Raw genomic sequence first — 15,475 nt, forward strand, 5'->3', positions numbered from 1 at the left:
AGCCACTTCATGAGCAAACTTTGATTCTGCTTCCTTAGATTCTTTATATCAACCCCCCTTGTTGTTTGGTGAGTGTCAGGGTTTTCTATTTGACAAGATTGATACCTCTTTTATCCTTGTTTCTTTGCCACAAAAAAATTGCTTCTCAACATATCCATTCTTTTCAACCTGAGGGGGAATAGGGAAAAGAGACATGAAGTAGGTAGGTAGAGCATCTAGGACACTGTTTATGAGAATTAGCCTGCCACCTAAAGAAAGATACTGGCTCTTCCATCCAGCAAGTTTCTTCTCACATTTCTCTATAACCCCATTCCAAATGTCTATGGATCTGCTATAATCACTGATCTGTTCCTCCCTTTTATTGCAATAAAACTGGAAAGTAATCCCAACAGACGCGATCTCATTACAATATATCGAAATCACTGATCTACGTAGCTTTGAGCAACGAACTCAAACACAGGGAGATGGTCGAAATTCCCATGGAACTCGACATCACCCAGCCCAAAGCAGACGCGATCTCAATTCCGTAGGTAATTCATCCTCCAACCTCAGAAATAGTGTGGGATGATCCAGCCAAGGAGATAGGAGGGGAACCAGCGGAAAACCAATTGATATCTCTAGAATGACCCACTCCTATCCAATTTGATTCCCGTGAATGCAACAGAGAGGTGGAGGGCAGGGCTTCTTCTTGGGTTCAAAAAACATCATCAAATTAAGCAAGGAATATGGGACTTTATTTGATGGTTTTGAGAAGGAAGCTGAGGTTTTACTCGAAAAACTTGATCAAAGGAGGGGGCTGACAAAAGAACCAATTCACGACAACCAGTTGGTACCAAAGGAAGTTAGGAATTTTATTTTCGAGGTGAAATACAAGGATGGTGAACCTAGAAGTGAACTGAGAAAAGGGAGGAGACCATCCATCAGTGATCAATGAAAGCCAAGATTGTATCTCGGAATGCCAGGGGGACTCGATGGGGTTGACAAAAGAAGGTTGGTAAAACAACTAATCCAGCAGTGTGGAGCTAACATTCAGGATCTATTAGAAACCAAATTGGATGGAGATGTTAAAATAGGTGAAAGGTTCACCTGGAGGCTAGGGGCAGTGGTGGGGGAGGGGGGGATTCTTATCATATGAGACAAGAGGGAGTGGATGGGGGAACTGTTCGAAGTTGGTAGCCAGTGATCGCCTGCAAATTCACTGGTATAAACCTAGAGTTGACTTGGTTTCTCAGTGCTATTTATGCAGATTGTAACAGGTCATCAGAAGAGAATTATGGGGTAAACTGGTAACCTACAGAGCCAATTGTGAGGGGCCTTGGGTGATTTGTGGTGACTTCAATGTCACGAGATTTGTAGTTGAGAGGGTAAACTGCAACAGAATCTCAAGGGATATGCTCTGAGTGCATCAATGAATTAGAGCTAGTAGACCTTTTTGTGGGGGCTCTTTCACTTGGAGGAGGGGGTGATAACTAGAAAAGTGCATCCAGAATAGATAGGTTCTTCTTCTCAGCTGAATGGGAGGACACATTCTCTTAAGTTAAGCAAATTCTGCTTCCTAGATTGGGGTCTGATCACAACACAATCATCCATACCTGTGGATATTGGGACTTCAAAAAGTCTTGCTTCAAATTCGAAAATTGATGGCTAGAAGTAGAGGGATTCAAGGACAAGGTGAGGGAATGGTGGAACTCATTCCCAAATAAAGTTGACCTGCATTCATCCTGGACAACAAGCTCAAGCTCCATAAAAAGGAACTAATACAGTGGAGCAGGAGTTACAAGGTAAACTTGGAAGCACAAAAAAGAGGAGATCCTTTTGCTGAACAGTTGCTGGAAATCTATCCAGGAACAAAGACTTCTCTCAGATGATGAACTAGCACAAAAAACCATCTAGCTATGGAATTTGAAGAGGTAGCTAAGAGGGAAGAAATAGCTTGGAGACAAATCAAGAGTTAATTGGCTGAAGAATGGAGACAAAAACACCGAATTTTTCCACAAGATAGCTACTGCTCATAAGAGGTTCAGCTCTATTGACACTCTGAAAGTGGAGGGGCTCAAAATTACTGATCCAGATGCCATTAAGGTTGCTGTTCAGAATTTTTATCAGAACCTTTACAAGGAAACTGAAAAGTGGAGGCCTGGTTTCACTATTTCAGCATCCAGGATGCAACTGTTATCACACCTGAGGATCAAACATGGCTATAAAGGAATTTTGATGAAGAAGAGATACCGGAGAGCAACTCTTCGGGGTGGCCCATTGGTTTGGGCTTGGGACTTCTATGTTGGAGGTCTCAAGCTCGAAACCCCTTTCCAGCGAAAGCAAGGGGTTTTCCTTCTGGGTTGAGCTCATCGCATCGGGTTTGCCTAGTGCGGGTTACTTCTCCTGTGTGGTTTGCGAGCTATTGCATAGGAGCGGGGTTTTACCCTGTGCGCACCAAAGGATAGCGGCTGTGGGTTTTTCTTGTTATAAAAAAAAGAGATACCGGAGAGCATCAAATCATATCCCATTGATAAGGCCCCTGGGCCTGATGGCTTTCCCATTAACTTTTATCTGAGTTTCTGGGATCTGGTCCAGGGAGACATTATGGGAACTATGCAATACTTTATGACCACCAGGTGTTCGAAAGGAGCTTGAACGCTAATTATGTAGCTCTCATTCCTAAAAAGGCAGGTGCAGTTGAATTGGGAAACTTCAAGTTCAGGCCAATTGTATTGATATCTGGAATATACAAGATTATGACCAAAGTTCTGGCAAGGAGGATGAACAGGGTGATAGGCAGCTTGGTAAACAAATGCTCAATGACCTTCATCAAGGGTAGACAGATAATGGATGCAGCCGTAATAGCAAATAAGTGTGTTACTCAAGATCCAGGGTTGAGGTGGCTGGATTAATGTGTAAGCTTGACATTGAGAAAGCCTTTGACCATGTCGATTGGGATTACCTCCTGAACACCCTCACCCAAATGGGATTTGGAGATAGACAGCTAAAATGGATAAGCTTTTGAAATAAAACTGTTAGGTTCTCCATTTTTGTAAATGGAGAACCTGTTGGTTTTTTCCCCTCTGAAAGGTGCCTCAGACAAGGAGATCCACTATTCCCCTTCCTATTCATTACTGCAATGGAAGGCCTGAGCAGCATGGTGAGAACAACACTCCAGAACGACTGGTTGAGGGTTTCAAGTTGAATGATGGAGGAGCGGGTGACTGGAGGTCTGTTACATGTTTTATGCAGATGACACTATCAGTTTTTGTGAAGCTGAAGTAGACCAGATCAGATACGTCAGAGTGATGCTAGTGGTCTTTGAAGCTGTTTCTGGTTTGAAAGTAAATTGGTGAAAGAGCAACATATTTCCCATCATAGAAGTGAGTAGTATTCAGACCCTGGCTGACATTTTAGGGTGTGGGGTGGCCAAATTACCTACTGTCTACTTAGGTATGCCTTAGGAAACAAGCACAAAGATGTGGAGATGTGGGACAGTATCATAGAGAAGACAATGAAGAGGTTATCCCAGTGGAAAGCACAATATCTATCATTAGGGGGAAGAGTTACTCTAATCAACTCTGTCTTAGACTCACTTCCCACCTATGTGATGTCCTTGTTCCCTATCCCTTCCAGTGTAGCAAAGAAGCTCGATAGACTCAGAAGGGATTTTTTGTGGAAAGGCAACAAGGGTGGGTAAACTTGTATGCCAAAGTGTGTAGATATTGACTCACATCATAAGAAGATCATTTGTTATTTAATTTGAGGGTGTAGTGAGTAGTTATATAATTTGGTACTTGTTTAACTGGATTTACTTAACTTTTGCAGTGAGGTATTTGCAAATTCTCCGTTCTTTATTACTGCAGAAGAAGCTGGTGCATTAGAAGCCAGGTATCCAGAATTCTCTATGGTGGTTTCATGTACATTTTGTCATTGTTGGACTAAATGTAAGACAATAATTTATATGATTTTCACAACTTGATCTAGAGCTTTCTTTTGGTTTCCAAATGCAGAAAAAGTGATGAGTACAAGGAAGTGACTGTTCCAGCAGGAAAAACTCATGAGGTTTGTTTTTACTTTGGAGGATTGCTTTCTCTTACATCATATGTCTTCTTATATTAGTGCTGCTAATTTGTAACTCTCAAGTCTTGAGCAAGTCATGTGTATTTGTGTGTGTGTATATATATATTTATATATAGTCGCTTAGTACATGTGTTGCACCTATATTCCATGTTGATATTTTTGTACCAAATTTGATAAAAATTTAATTGAATACATATAATAATATCTTATTTTGAGTTGTATAGTGAGACTAATTGTCTGTGAGATAATGTTTGTAATTAATTCATTCTGTTTCATGAGGTATAAAAATGGAATGTATTTGTATCTCATGTTGATATTTTTGTACCAAATTTGATAAAAATTTAATTGAATACATATAATAATATCTTATTTTGAGTTGTATAGTGAGACTAATTGTCTGTGAGATAATGTTTGTAATTAATTCATTCTGTTTCATGAGGTATAAAAATGGAATGTATTTGTATCTCACCTAATAATTCTTTTTTTTTTTGAGAATGAATCTCACCTAATAATTCTTTATATTGATGTTGTTGGTATATTTCCTTTTTAGTTATGTAGTCATGGTCAAAACTCCAAATCTTGTCTAAAATTTGTAAGTGATGTTGACTTAGTCAATTTTCAAAGGGAATTTGCACTTTTAGTTCCTCAAATATTGAAAAATTCCGACTTTGGTTCTTGTGATATTTGATTAAGCATATTTAATATTCAATTAATTGAAATTTACACTTTTGCTTTGTTTTCTTGTGAATCTTCACAAATTTACTGAATTATTAACAGATATAACATTTAATTACCCTTTGCTATGTTAAATTTGTATTGTAACTCCATATTTAAGGGTAATATAACTTCTACAAAGGAAATACATAAGTTGCACCCTAAACTTGTGAAACGTCATTTACACACCTAAACTTTGTGAGACCCATTGGCCATTACTCCCATATTTTTGTCCGAAATGGAACTAATACCACCTTGTTAAAAGAGTCCCAGATCTATATTTGGTGGTATTATACATGCACATGACACATGTATAATACCCCATTATTTTAATTTATTTTAACTTTTTAGAACCTTCTTCCTTTTCTCCTTCTCTATTACAACCTTCGTCATTTCTCCTTTTTTATCTGTATCTCTCGCATGAAATACGAGGTTCTCCACAAAACATTTGATCTTTCAAGAATCAAGGTCTTGCTTAGAAAGAAATGTAAAAAATGGTTGCAGGTTGGAAAAAGATGGAACTTGAAGGACTACTTTGTTTATCTAAGCTTGTTAATAAGTTCTCTAACTAAGAACAAATGTTTTACTTTTTTTTTTCTTCCTTTTTTCTCTTTATTCTTCGATTTGATGGATTTGGTGGGGCGGGTTTACTTTTCAAAAAGACTTTTGAGTTCTGAAAGTGAAATTTTCATGTGTGGGTAGTAAGGAAAGAGTTGGATGATTAACCTAGGACAAAAATGGAAATTGGAGGCAGATTCAGGTGGAGGATTTGTGGCTTAGGTCACTGGTTTAAGCCCCACACCATGCAAAGCGAAGCCTGGTATTTAAGTGGAGAAGGGTAGAGGGGCGGGCCCATTATCCACCGAGTTTAGAAGGCTATGGTTAGTCCAAAGGGCGGACGACAGACAGTTTTTTCGGTTATCAAAAAAAAAGGAATAAGCAAAGAAAACATAAAAAAGAAAGAGATTTTTAATGTTAAATGTAATTAATTATATAATGTCCAATCGGAAAGTGACACCTGGACAATCTAGTTTTTAGGTTCTTTTTTCCTCACGCTTCCAAGAAAATGATCTCTGCCACATCATCACTTGAGAGGTAATTAGTTCCACTTCGAACAAGAATAGGGGGATAAGACTCCGACCACAAAGTTTAGGTGTGCAAATGACTTTTTTGGACAAGCTGGAGGTGCAACTTATGTGTTTTCCTCTATAAAGGCTATGTAGTTCGGATCCTCCAAAAATCCAGCATGTTGTATCCTTCAAAAATGCAAGATGTACCGCTGCACCCATCAATGAAGTTGAGTAGTAATGATAAAACACGATTTTCTTAATAGTAAATAATAAAAAATTAAGTCATAACTGCACAATAGTCATTAGTTATTTAACTAAATATAATAGCAATTGAGTTATATTACATTAGTGACTAAAAATATAAGTTGTTTTCAACAAAATAATATGTCGATCCATACACCAAAATCCTAAATTCTATGTGATGATGAGGGACCAAGAGTTTCGTTATCCCATTTCCAAATTTTAGATTATTATCAAGCACTAAATCTCGCAAATGATAGTTAGAAAAATGCATTTTCTTTTTCCTCCATGAATAATTTGGATTCTTTTGTCATGGGACTGCTGAATTTGTTAAGCTTGGCTCTTTGTAATTTTCTAAATGGAAGGTGGTGCTTTATTTGCATTTTGTGTCCACACATGCATCAATACGTTTGCTTCACAGTGTTGTTTTATTTGTTCTCAACTATTTCAAGACTCTCCTAAATTTTGGGTTGGAGTTCTTCACATTGTATTCATATTTTAAATATTCATACTTCTAAACTTCAATTTGGAACTCTTTTGATCTTCTTTTTGGCAAGTCAGCTACCTATGACAATTCAAGGGTGTTTGGAGCTCCTGGTATCCAAATCTTAGTTACTATTCTTCTCATAAATCAAGTGCAAGATCTATATATTGGTGTTGGTGTTTCAATTCAACAAAAGTTTAGATTTTATATTTCAATGCATTTTTTGTGTAGATTTTTGTTAGAGATGGGATGGGGGAATAGCATTGCAAAATACATTGTCTATTTGTCTCTGAAACACCTGGTTCCTGAAAGTTTGTTCTTTAGAGCTTCATTTAGGGGTCGTTAAAACTGTGTACAGTTGATTGATATATCTGTTATGTCAATGTTATTCTAGGTTTCATTGACAGTCGATGCCATTAATTCATACATTGCGTGGGATTTCTCTTTGGTTCAAGGCAGAGTGGATATGGTAATATCCTTTTATCTTCCTATAGATGTGCCTAGTTGGGTATATCAGTATTCATGTTCTCTTGAAACAGCTTCCTTTCTTGTTTTGGTTGATTTTTATGCTTTATACTGTCAGCTTTAGATTTGTGTCCAATTGTCAGAAGTTGATGTCCCACTTTATGTCCTGCTTCTTTTTGCTATGTCTTCGCGGTCTATGTGCTATTGTCTTTCCTTCTTTCCAAGAAAACATTTTCTATTTTTTTGAAACGAAAAAGTAATCTCCTCCCTATTAATGTTGTTGGAAGAAACAAACAAATGTGCACATCTTTTGATAAAGTGAGTGCTTGTGTATGCAGAATTACAAACAAAAATCCCAATTTTTTAAGTCATACACAGAAATAAAGTGTACCAAAACCTTAACACTTTCTATCGTTTCCAAATTACACCAGAGCGCAAGGTTCCATTAACACTTGAACTCAAGTTCTGGGCACACACAGACTCCATTGAAGCACCTGGGATCTCTCCCTCCATAATCTTTGTATGTTCCTCTCCCTCTATAATGTCCACATAATTCAGGCTGGATTCGTGTATCGAATTTTTCCAAAGGATTTTCTATGGTTTTCTTTTTACCCAACTAATATCTGACTCAGAGATATCAGTGGTTTCTCTAGTTAGAAGAGAAGAAATTCCAGCAAACATGATCATGTGCTTTGTTTCTCTACATCAGGCTTTCACATAACACCTGCTCCACCTGGTTTCCATCTTATACTAAATATTTATATGGCAGCAACTACTGCATTAGTAATTTGTCTCCACTTTATAGAAGCATTCTAGGATTCAGAAATCAACTTGCACAACATTTTTCAACCTCCCTGGCAGCTGTTTGGCAATGAACAGTGCCTACCAAACTTGTAGGCCTAAAATCTTTCACTTCATTGCATTAAAAGAAGCATCAAACTTCTTTCAAGTATAAAGTAGACTGTTTCTCTTTTGACTTGCAGATTTTCCGGAGGCAAAAATGCATAGTTAAATTTCTCTCTCATGGAGCATGAAGAAACTATTTCCTTTTCCACTTCACTACCTTTATGTCTTTCTACTTCTGTTTTCCTTGTTCCAACCGACTTAAGCTGCACATAAACGGCACCAGTTGAGAGGAAAAGGGCATCCTGGTGCACTAAGCTCCTACTATGCGCGGGGTCTTGGAAAGGGCGGGACCAAGTTGAGAGAATATGCTAATTATCCAATCATGTACATTTGTTGAATGTGCTGATAAATCCTTGCATATTAACATATATTTTGTCGTCTTCTGTCAACATCTTTCATATTATCTAGTTTGTACTTGCTCCTATCCGTACGACCTGTGAAGCAATTATCTGGTGGCAGAAGAAAATCATTGAAAATAACTCTCAAATTGCCCAAGAGACTACATGAAGAACCTGTCTTCTTTTATTCTTCTTTTTCTCGTTCCTTTTCTTGTTCATTTTTTGGATTTTTAAATGGATAGGTCATCAGATATGAGGTTAATCTGAATGAATCATTTTTCATTTTACTTTATCAAAAAATCATTTTTTATTTCAGTAAACTGTCAGATATGACACTAGTAGATTTCTGTAACCAAGTCATCTGGGCTTCTTTTGTTGTAACAGGACATTGGCTTTAGTATGGAGTATACAAATCCTTCCGGACAGAAGACGGTATGAAAGTGTATCACCTCGACTTCTTTTCACGTTTTCTCATAAAGTGTGTCTGCTACAATTTTTGGTTTACTAAGCTAGCGCCACATACTTTATTTAACCTTCTTTTTCTTATGAGATGACTTCTCCTCTTCTCTTCTCTCACTCACATTGCTCTGGTTTAATTTTTTTAACTTGTCAATTAAACGCCTGACTCACAGCAAATCTTACCTTATCGACGATTTGGAGCTGACCAAGTGAGTAATTACTTTGTGCTCTTACTATTCTAGTAAGTAAATTTGCAACTTCACCTCCTGAATGCTCATTTCTTCCAGGGAAACTTCTGTACATGCCTGTCTGGAAACTACAAACTCATATGGGATAACTCCTATTCTACATTTTTCAAGAAGGTGAGTATTACATTGTTGAACCTAATTCATTGCGGTTATGATTGTCTTCTCTGAAGTATTCCATCCTGTCCTGTTGGTGTATCTAACAATGGTTGATTTAGGCTGCCTATGGTTTTTAACTGTTTCAGTAGAACTTTGTCTAGTGAAATTAGTAGTTTATGTAAGTATTCTGTCGTAATTCTTCCTTGCTCACATTGTCATTGAACAATTGATTGCTTTGCTGCTTTGTATAATAAGAAAAGGAACATAACTATCTTAGGGTCATTATTTTTCTTTGATTGGCAACAGGTCTTGCGATACAAGGTGGACTGTATACCTCCAGTTGTAGAACCAGAGCTTTCATCTGATCAAGTAGATGAATGAACAGACATTCGTTCAGATTTGTTACTGCTGCTATTTGCTTATGATGACACATTGTCTCATTTATTTGTATACACGGCTGTTTTTTGTTTGTTTGAATTGTAAAAATCCATTCTATGCCTCTTAGTCCCAATCTCATGCTGTAACCACCTGTTGTATTGATTAGTACCCGGATCTTGACGAAGTTTAAGCATTGTTGACTGTCATTATACTTCTTACGTTGACCTTAGATTTAGTTCCATGAATTGGCTATCCTCCCAGTTAAGTGAGTAAAGATTTATTAACCGTTTGGCTGCATTTCAAAAGGAAAAAGGATTTGCTGTTAAAGAGGAACTTTATCAAAGACTGAAAGCTAGAGAGCTGACGTGAGGATATATAGTATATAGAGGAGCATCCAGAAGATTCCTAACGATATTCCTTGATTATTTTTTAGCGTATAGAAGATTGAGCTGAACTGGAAAACTATGTACTCTAGCTCTTCCTCACAATTGGTCTCATCGATGGTGTATCACAGCAAGATGAGTGGCTTGCCAATCATTTTTTCAGATGAGAGTTGCTGCAGATGTTGCAGTTCAGAGTCATAGAGCATCGGCGATGGGCATAAAAAGGTGAACTCCATGAATGGCATAAGAACTCTATTACTAAAACTTTACAGGCCCAAGTACCGTCTAGTACTTGGAGAGACATACATATAAACCAATTAGAAAGGAAGAGGAGCTCCCTTCAGCTAGTTGAAGACCTGCCTTTTGTGATTGCAAGTAAAAGAATGGATAGTAGAGAACTAGGTACTTGAATTGTTCGTCCTCATCAGCAAGGAACTTCTACATGGTGGTTTACTGACGGATCATCGTCAATTTTCTCCTTCATAAAATGGCATACTTTCAGTAGTGTAATGCATGCTCTAGGCGTCTCATGTTCCTTTGCATACAATAATAGAGATGCTACCTTAGTATAGTGTTCAATTTGTAATGTTGATTGTTTTAATTGACCTATGAAACTAATTGGTTTAGTATTGTGCCAGATGAGAGGATGCTGACCAGTGACCACAGTAAGGGTGCAATGAGAAGTTGAATAAGGAAAAATATGATCCCTGCCTTTGTTAACGCGAAGGGCGGCACTAATACTCAACAGCGAAGTCTGAATTTTTATTAAGGAGGAATTTCAAAATATGAAGTGAACACATGTACTCCGAAGAGGGTTCAACATCTCTTGTACATGCACAAAAATAATAATTTAATTGTGTATAAATAATATAATTTTCTACTACCAAAGGGTCTATTATATATATACACAAAAAATAATTTTAATCGTGTATAAATAATATAATTTTCTATTACCAAAGGGGCTATTATATATATACAAAAAATAATTTTAATCATGTATAAATAATATAATTTTTTACTACCAAAGAAGCTATATACACAAAAATAATTTTAATCTTGTATAAATAATATAATTTTTTACTACCAAAGAAGCTATATACACAAAAAATAATTTTAATCGTGTATAAAAAATATAATTTTCAATCAAAAGGGATTCGGATGAACTCTCTCGGCTCTAGCCTCTAGTCCCAAGGTGGCTCTGTCCTTGCTAGTACTAGAAAGAAATAAAATTTGATGTTGCTAAGAATTGATTTTTGAGTCCAAAACTCACTTGAATCTCTCAAACAAGTCCCAAATCTCTCTCTCTATATATATATAAAGGAGGATTATAGACAAAGTGATGTGGCATCTGTCTATGACCTCCTTTCATATTTATCTTTTTTATCCTTTTTTCTTATTTAAATTAATTATTTTATTATAAAAGTATTATTTAATTTATTTTAAATAAATATTATATTAACAAAGCAACATTAACAATAAAGACTCTCACATGCTAATTTATAAGGAGTAATTTTTTTATTTTTTTATTTTCTTGTACAAAAAAGAAATGGCAATTACTACTCCTCCATTTAGTCTTATCCTTTAATGTAAAAAATTAAATGTCTCAAAATTTACAACTCCACTTAATTCCCATAAGTTGGAAAACTAAAAGTCTCATCAGTTTTTTTGCTTTGTGATTACTAAATTAAATATAAGAAACAGAAAAAGAATATTACTTTGTGCTTGCTTTGATGGTATGACATACAAAAATAAGAAAGGCTGAAGAAGGAGACGAGAAAAAAGCTAATTCTCTTGATTGACCTATTCCATGCATAGTTATTTTTTGAAAAGGTTAGAATTAGTTTTTAAATTATCTTTTTGGTGTAAGCAAATGATCATATTCATTAGAGTTTACCAAGATTGATTCCATGCATAGTTATCTACTTATCTTTTGAAAAGGTTAGAATTTGACCATGAACATTTTGCTCTAACTTTTAATTTTTCTTCATTGCCAGATTCAAAAGATAGGAGTTCCTATTTTATTTAGAGTATGATTTATCTATTAATTTACTTTAATCATGTATTAATTGGAGATGTAGTCATGTTTTCTTAATTTATTTAACATAATTTGAGTGATAAAAAAATAATTATAGTTTATCATTTAATTTCTTTTTACACTGTAAGATTACTTTATTTTTCATATCGTAGATGAAGTAGTTTGGGTTCTTTATTTCTTGAAATGTCTTAATTGCTCTTATATATGATTTTTCATGATTTTTGAAGTTTTTTTTTTTTTGATGAATTCATAGAAAAGAATGATATCGTACGTGTTGAAAGGCAAGAGAAACTATTTCAAGCACAATGAAGAATTATGAAAATTTGTTTGGTTTCTTTGGATGAGGGATGAGACTACAACAACAACAACAGACCCAGTATAATCTCACAATGTGGGGTCTGGGGAGGGTAGAGTGTACGCAGACCTAACCCCCACCTTGAAAGGTAGGGCGGCTATTTCCGAAAGACCCTCGGCTTTAAGAGAGGACAAGATAAAAGATCAGATAGGGGCAAGCATATAGAGAACAAGATGAAAACACAAATAGCAAAAAGAGAAAGTCGTGGTAGAGTGGTACGGGAAGAAAGAGGCATTAACTACTATAAATAAATAAGATAAGATAAGATAGATAAGACAGTCAAAGTACAACGGCGCCACAACTATAAACAGCAATACAATGCAGCAATCAAAAGGCAATAAACAATGGGCAGAACTACAACTACTATGGTGCAAAGGATGAATCACCTAGCCTTTTATCCTAATCTGAGTCCTCCACAAAGGAAATTATAGTGCACTAATGCGCCTACTAATAGGGTAGGATAACGCGACTATGTACTAGCCTTCTACCCTAATGCGGGTCCTCCACACACTCCTGTCTAAGGTCATGTCCTCGGTAGAGGGATGAGACTGAATAAGAAAAAGAAAAAGAAAATATCGCAGACATGAGTTTCGTATTCAATCTGGATGGTATGAGACGATAATTTTGTTCCTTTTCTCATTTCTAATATTTCATTATTAAAAATAAGTAATTAAAAAAATGCCAACTATACCTAGCTACAAAACAAATCAAGTTAAAATAATTTCTTAATACAGTAAAACCTCTATAAATGCATATGCTTGGGATTGGAAAAAATATCCATTTATCAAGATTATTAGTTTATCGATAAATACATAAAATATTTATTATTTTAGAGAGTATTTTGCAGTATCTTCCATAAGAAAGAAAAAAAAATATTTGAATTAAGAATTTCAAAAGTTTAAATCTAGGAAACTAAAAAGTATAGTCTCTGCATAGAGTAAAACCTTGATAAAGTAATATTCGATAAAGTAATAATCTCGTTAAATAAATATTTTTCTTTGGTCCCGACTTGAGCCAGTTATATTAAAGTAATATTCTCGCTAAATGCATTAGATAATAATTAAAAACAAAGTATTAAAGGCCCAGAAAAAATATAAAGTAATAATTACTAGAATACATCAAGAATTTATATATATTTAATCAGTCGATAATACAATACCAATAACTATTTCTTTTTAAAATATGATTCTATAGTTGATTGTTTGTTCTTTCCACCAAAATCAAAATTAATCTCATCCTTAACTTTTTGAAGAGCGAACACAATTTTCAAAATATTTTTTTCATGTTGTACCAAATAGTTTGACAATGTAGTCATTGCTTGAAATGCCTCCTTTGACGATACATGTGAGACAATGCTACTATCATCTTGTTCAGGATCATTCTCATTATCATTATTCATTACAGATTGAATAATCTCTTCCTCTGTAAGTGATTCCATAACTGTATCATTCTCGTTGGGGTAGTTCAAAAGATGTTCAACATCCATCACATTTCTATAGGCTAAATTAGAGATGACATCATTTAATTCTTGGATACTTTCATCTAATTCACCAACTTTTTGGATCGGATCTTGCAATGCCGAAAACAATTTGCAATTGTTATTTCTTTCACATCAAGATTTCAAGTCAAGTTAGCAAAATTAATAGCATTCAAAATATTAATTTTTTTAGTATTTGGTGCTTCAACCTCAAGGCCTTGTAGGATGTTGAAATAAAGACGACGACGATAATGAGCTTTGAATGCTCGAATAATCCCAACATCACATGGTAGAATTTTAGACGTTGTTTTGGGAGGTAAGAAAAACAACTCTACATTTCTTAGGACTTCAACTATCTTTGAATGAGCTGGGCAATTGTCTATTATTAACAAAACCTTTCTGCCATTCATTCTCTTATCAAACTAGCCAACATATTCTTGGAAAAGCAAGTCAGTCATCCAAGATTTATTGTTGGATCTATACATGCAATTAAGATCGTTCATGTTCACATTTTTAAAACATCTAGGATTTGCAAACTTACCAATAATCTACAATGGTACTTTGTCAGATCCATCACCATTGCAACAGAGAGCAAGAGTAATTTTCTCTTTGTCTTTTTTGCGACCTTCAAGCTGCTTGGTAGCAAGTGAGTAATCAGCTTTCAATCGATAAAATAGTCCAGTTTTATCCATATTATAAATATCCTTCAATTCAAACTGATCTAGTTTTGACCGTATGCTAGGCAATTCATTTTCAATGTTCTCCATGATAACTGAACTATTTTCACCAAAACGTCTATAAGACTTGATTCCGTACCTTGACTTGAAACGTTCTAACCAACTAGAAGAGAAGCTAAATTCTGAATTAGTTTCACCATACATTTTCAGGAAAAGATCTTTTGTTTTTTCTTGGATAATTTCCCCTGACATGTTCACTTTCTCTTGCATTTGAAGAAACCACTCGCACAAAACTTTCTCTAAATCAGGGTATTTTACCGGTTTATGCCTCTTGGCATCGTTATTTTTCATCTCATTTGACAAATACTCTACCGACCTTTTGAGAGTGTGTGATATTGTTGATTGACTAATAGTCAAATCAAACTTTTGTTTCACCCATGCTTGCAAATCTTTTTGGCTAATAGTTGATTCTCAATCTTATGCTCACATATTGCGTTTCTTATTTTATTGGTTAAAGATGATTTTTGTACGCATTTCAAATGATGAGAAGACATTATACTTGGATTATGATTTTTAAACATCTAACTTTTTCCTTTTATAGTTAACATAAAATTTCTTCATATTCTATATACATTAATATAATTAGAAACATTAAACTTCATTAAATTCGTTTAGCTTACCTAATGAGTCATCACTTGTGTGATGGGGAGTCATTTGCTCCGTCAAAAAGAGGGTTCCAATCATGAGTTTATGTTTAAGGATGACGCCCAAAATGACGGGGCGTCTCCCTTCACATTTTATGCTGAATTTTGATTTCCTTGGACCCACTTCTCTTAGGTCTTACCCTTTTTGGACTCAAACACTTTTCTTCACATTTGTTTTAAGGGTTTTGGATCAAATGTACATTTTCTTGCTTCATCTTCACAAGAACTTTATGATGACCACCAAGAACAACTCAAAAATTCAAATTTGCATCTCCTTCAAATCAACTCTTATGAAGTTCAAATTTTAACTGTAGCTTCCTTTCAATGTAGAGAAAAAAATCCATAAGAAATCGGAATCCAATCAACACCAAATCAAAGAATCCA

At 35.3% G+C, this 15,475-nt stretch overlaps 3 protein-coding genes across 3 annotated transcripts in view; 1 reads left to right on the forward strand and 2 right to left on the reverse strand.

The window, feature by feature from the left end:
* LOC129877097 (uncharacterized) overlaps positions 1-9,701 on the forward strand; it is a 32,537-nt gene extending 22,836 nt beyond the window's left edge. Inside the window, exons 9-15 of the mRNA XM_055952577.1 lie at positions 3,808-3,870; positions 3,993-4,044; positions 6,965-7,039; positions 8,664-8,711; positions 8,912-8,947; positions 9,026-9,100; positions 9,389-9,701. Of these exons, the coding sequence (XP_055808552.1) occupies positions 3,808-3,870; positions 3,993-4,044; positions 6,965-7,039; positions 8,664-8,711; positions 8,912-8,947; positions 9,026-9,100; positions 9,389-9,463 (424 nt within the window). The 3' untranslated portion in view covers positions 9,464-9,701. The remainder of the gene's footprint in view (positions 1-3,807; positions 3,871-3,992; positions 4,045-6,964; positions 7,040-8,663; positions 8,712-8,911; positions 8,948-9,025; positions 9,101-9,388) is intronic.
* A 3,697-nt stretch (positions 9,702-13,398) lies between these two features.
* Positions 13,399-13,719, reverse strand: LOC129875611 (uncharacterized). Its single transcript, XM_055950902.1, has one exon. The coding sequence runs from the start codon at positions 13,717-13,719 to the stop codon at positions 13,399-13,401; it is 321 nt and encodes a 106-aa protein (XP_055806877.1).
* Positions 13,720-14,258: 539 nt separating this feature from the next.
* Positions 14,259-14,738, reverse strand: LOC129875612 (CENP-B homolog protein 2-like). Its single transcript, XM_055950903.1, has one exon. It carries the CDS (start codon positions 14,736-14,738, stop codon positions 14,259-14,261), a length of 480 nt encoding a protein of 159 aa, XP_055806878.1.
* Between the last annotated feature and the right edge of the window lie 737 nt (positions 14,739-15,475).

The sequence above is a fragment of the Solanum dulcamara genome, chromosome 12 (genome assembly GCF_947179165.1).
Source record: "Solanum dulcamara chromosome 12, daSolDulc1.2, whole genome shotgun sequence".
NCBI lineage: Eukaryota > Viridiplantae > Streptophyta > Magnoliopsida > Solanales > Solanaceae > Solanum > Solanum dulcamara.

What these genes read in the sequence shown, in the direction of transcription:
- LOC129875611 (XM_055950902.1), bottom strand. Translation starts at nt 13,719, where the DNA reads ATGGATGTTGAACATCTTTTGAACTACCCCAACGAGAATGATACAGTT.
- LOC129875612 (XM_055950903.1), bottom strand. Translation starts at nt 14,738, where the DNA reads ATGAAAAATAACGATGCCAAGAGGCATAAACCGGTAAAATACCCTGAT.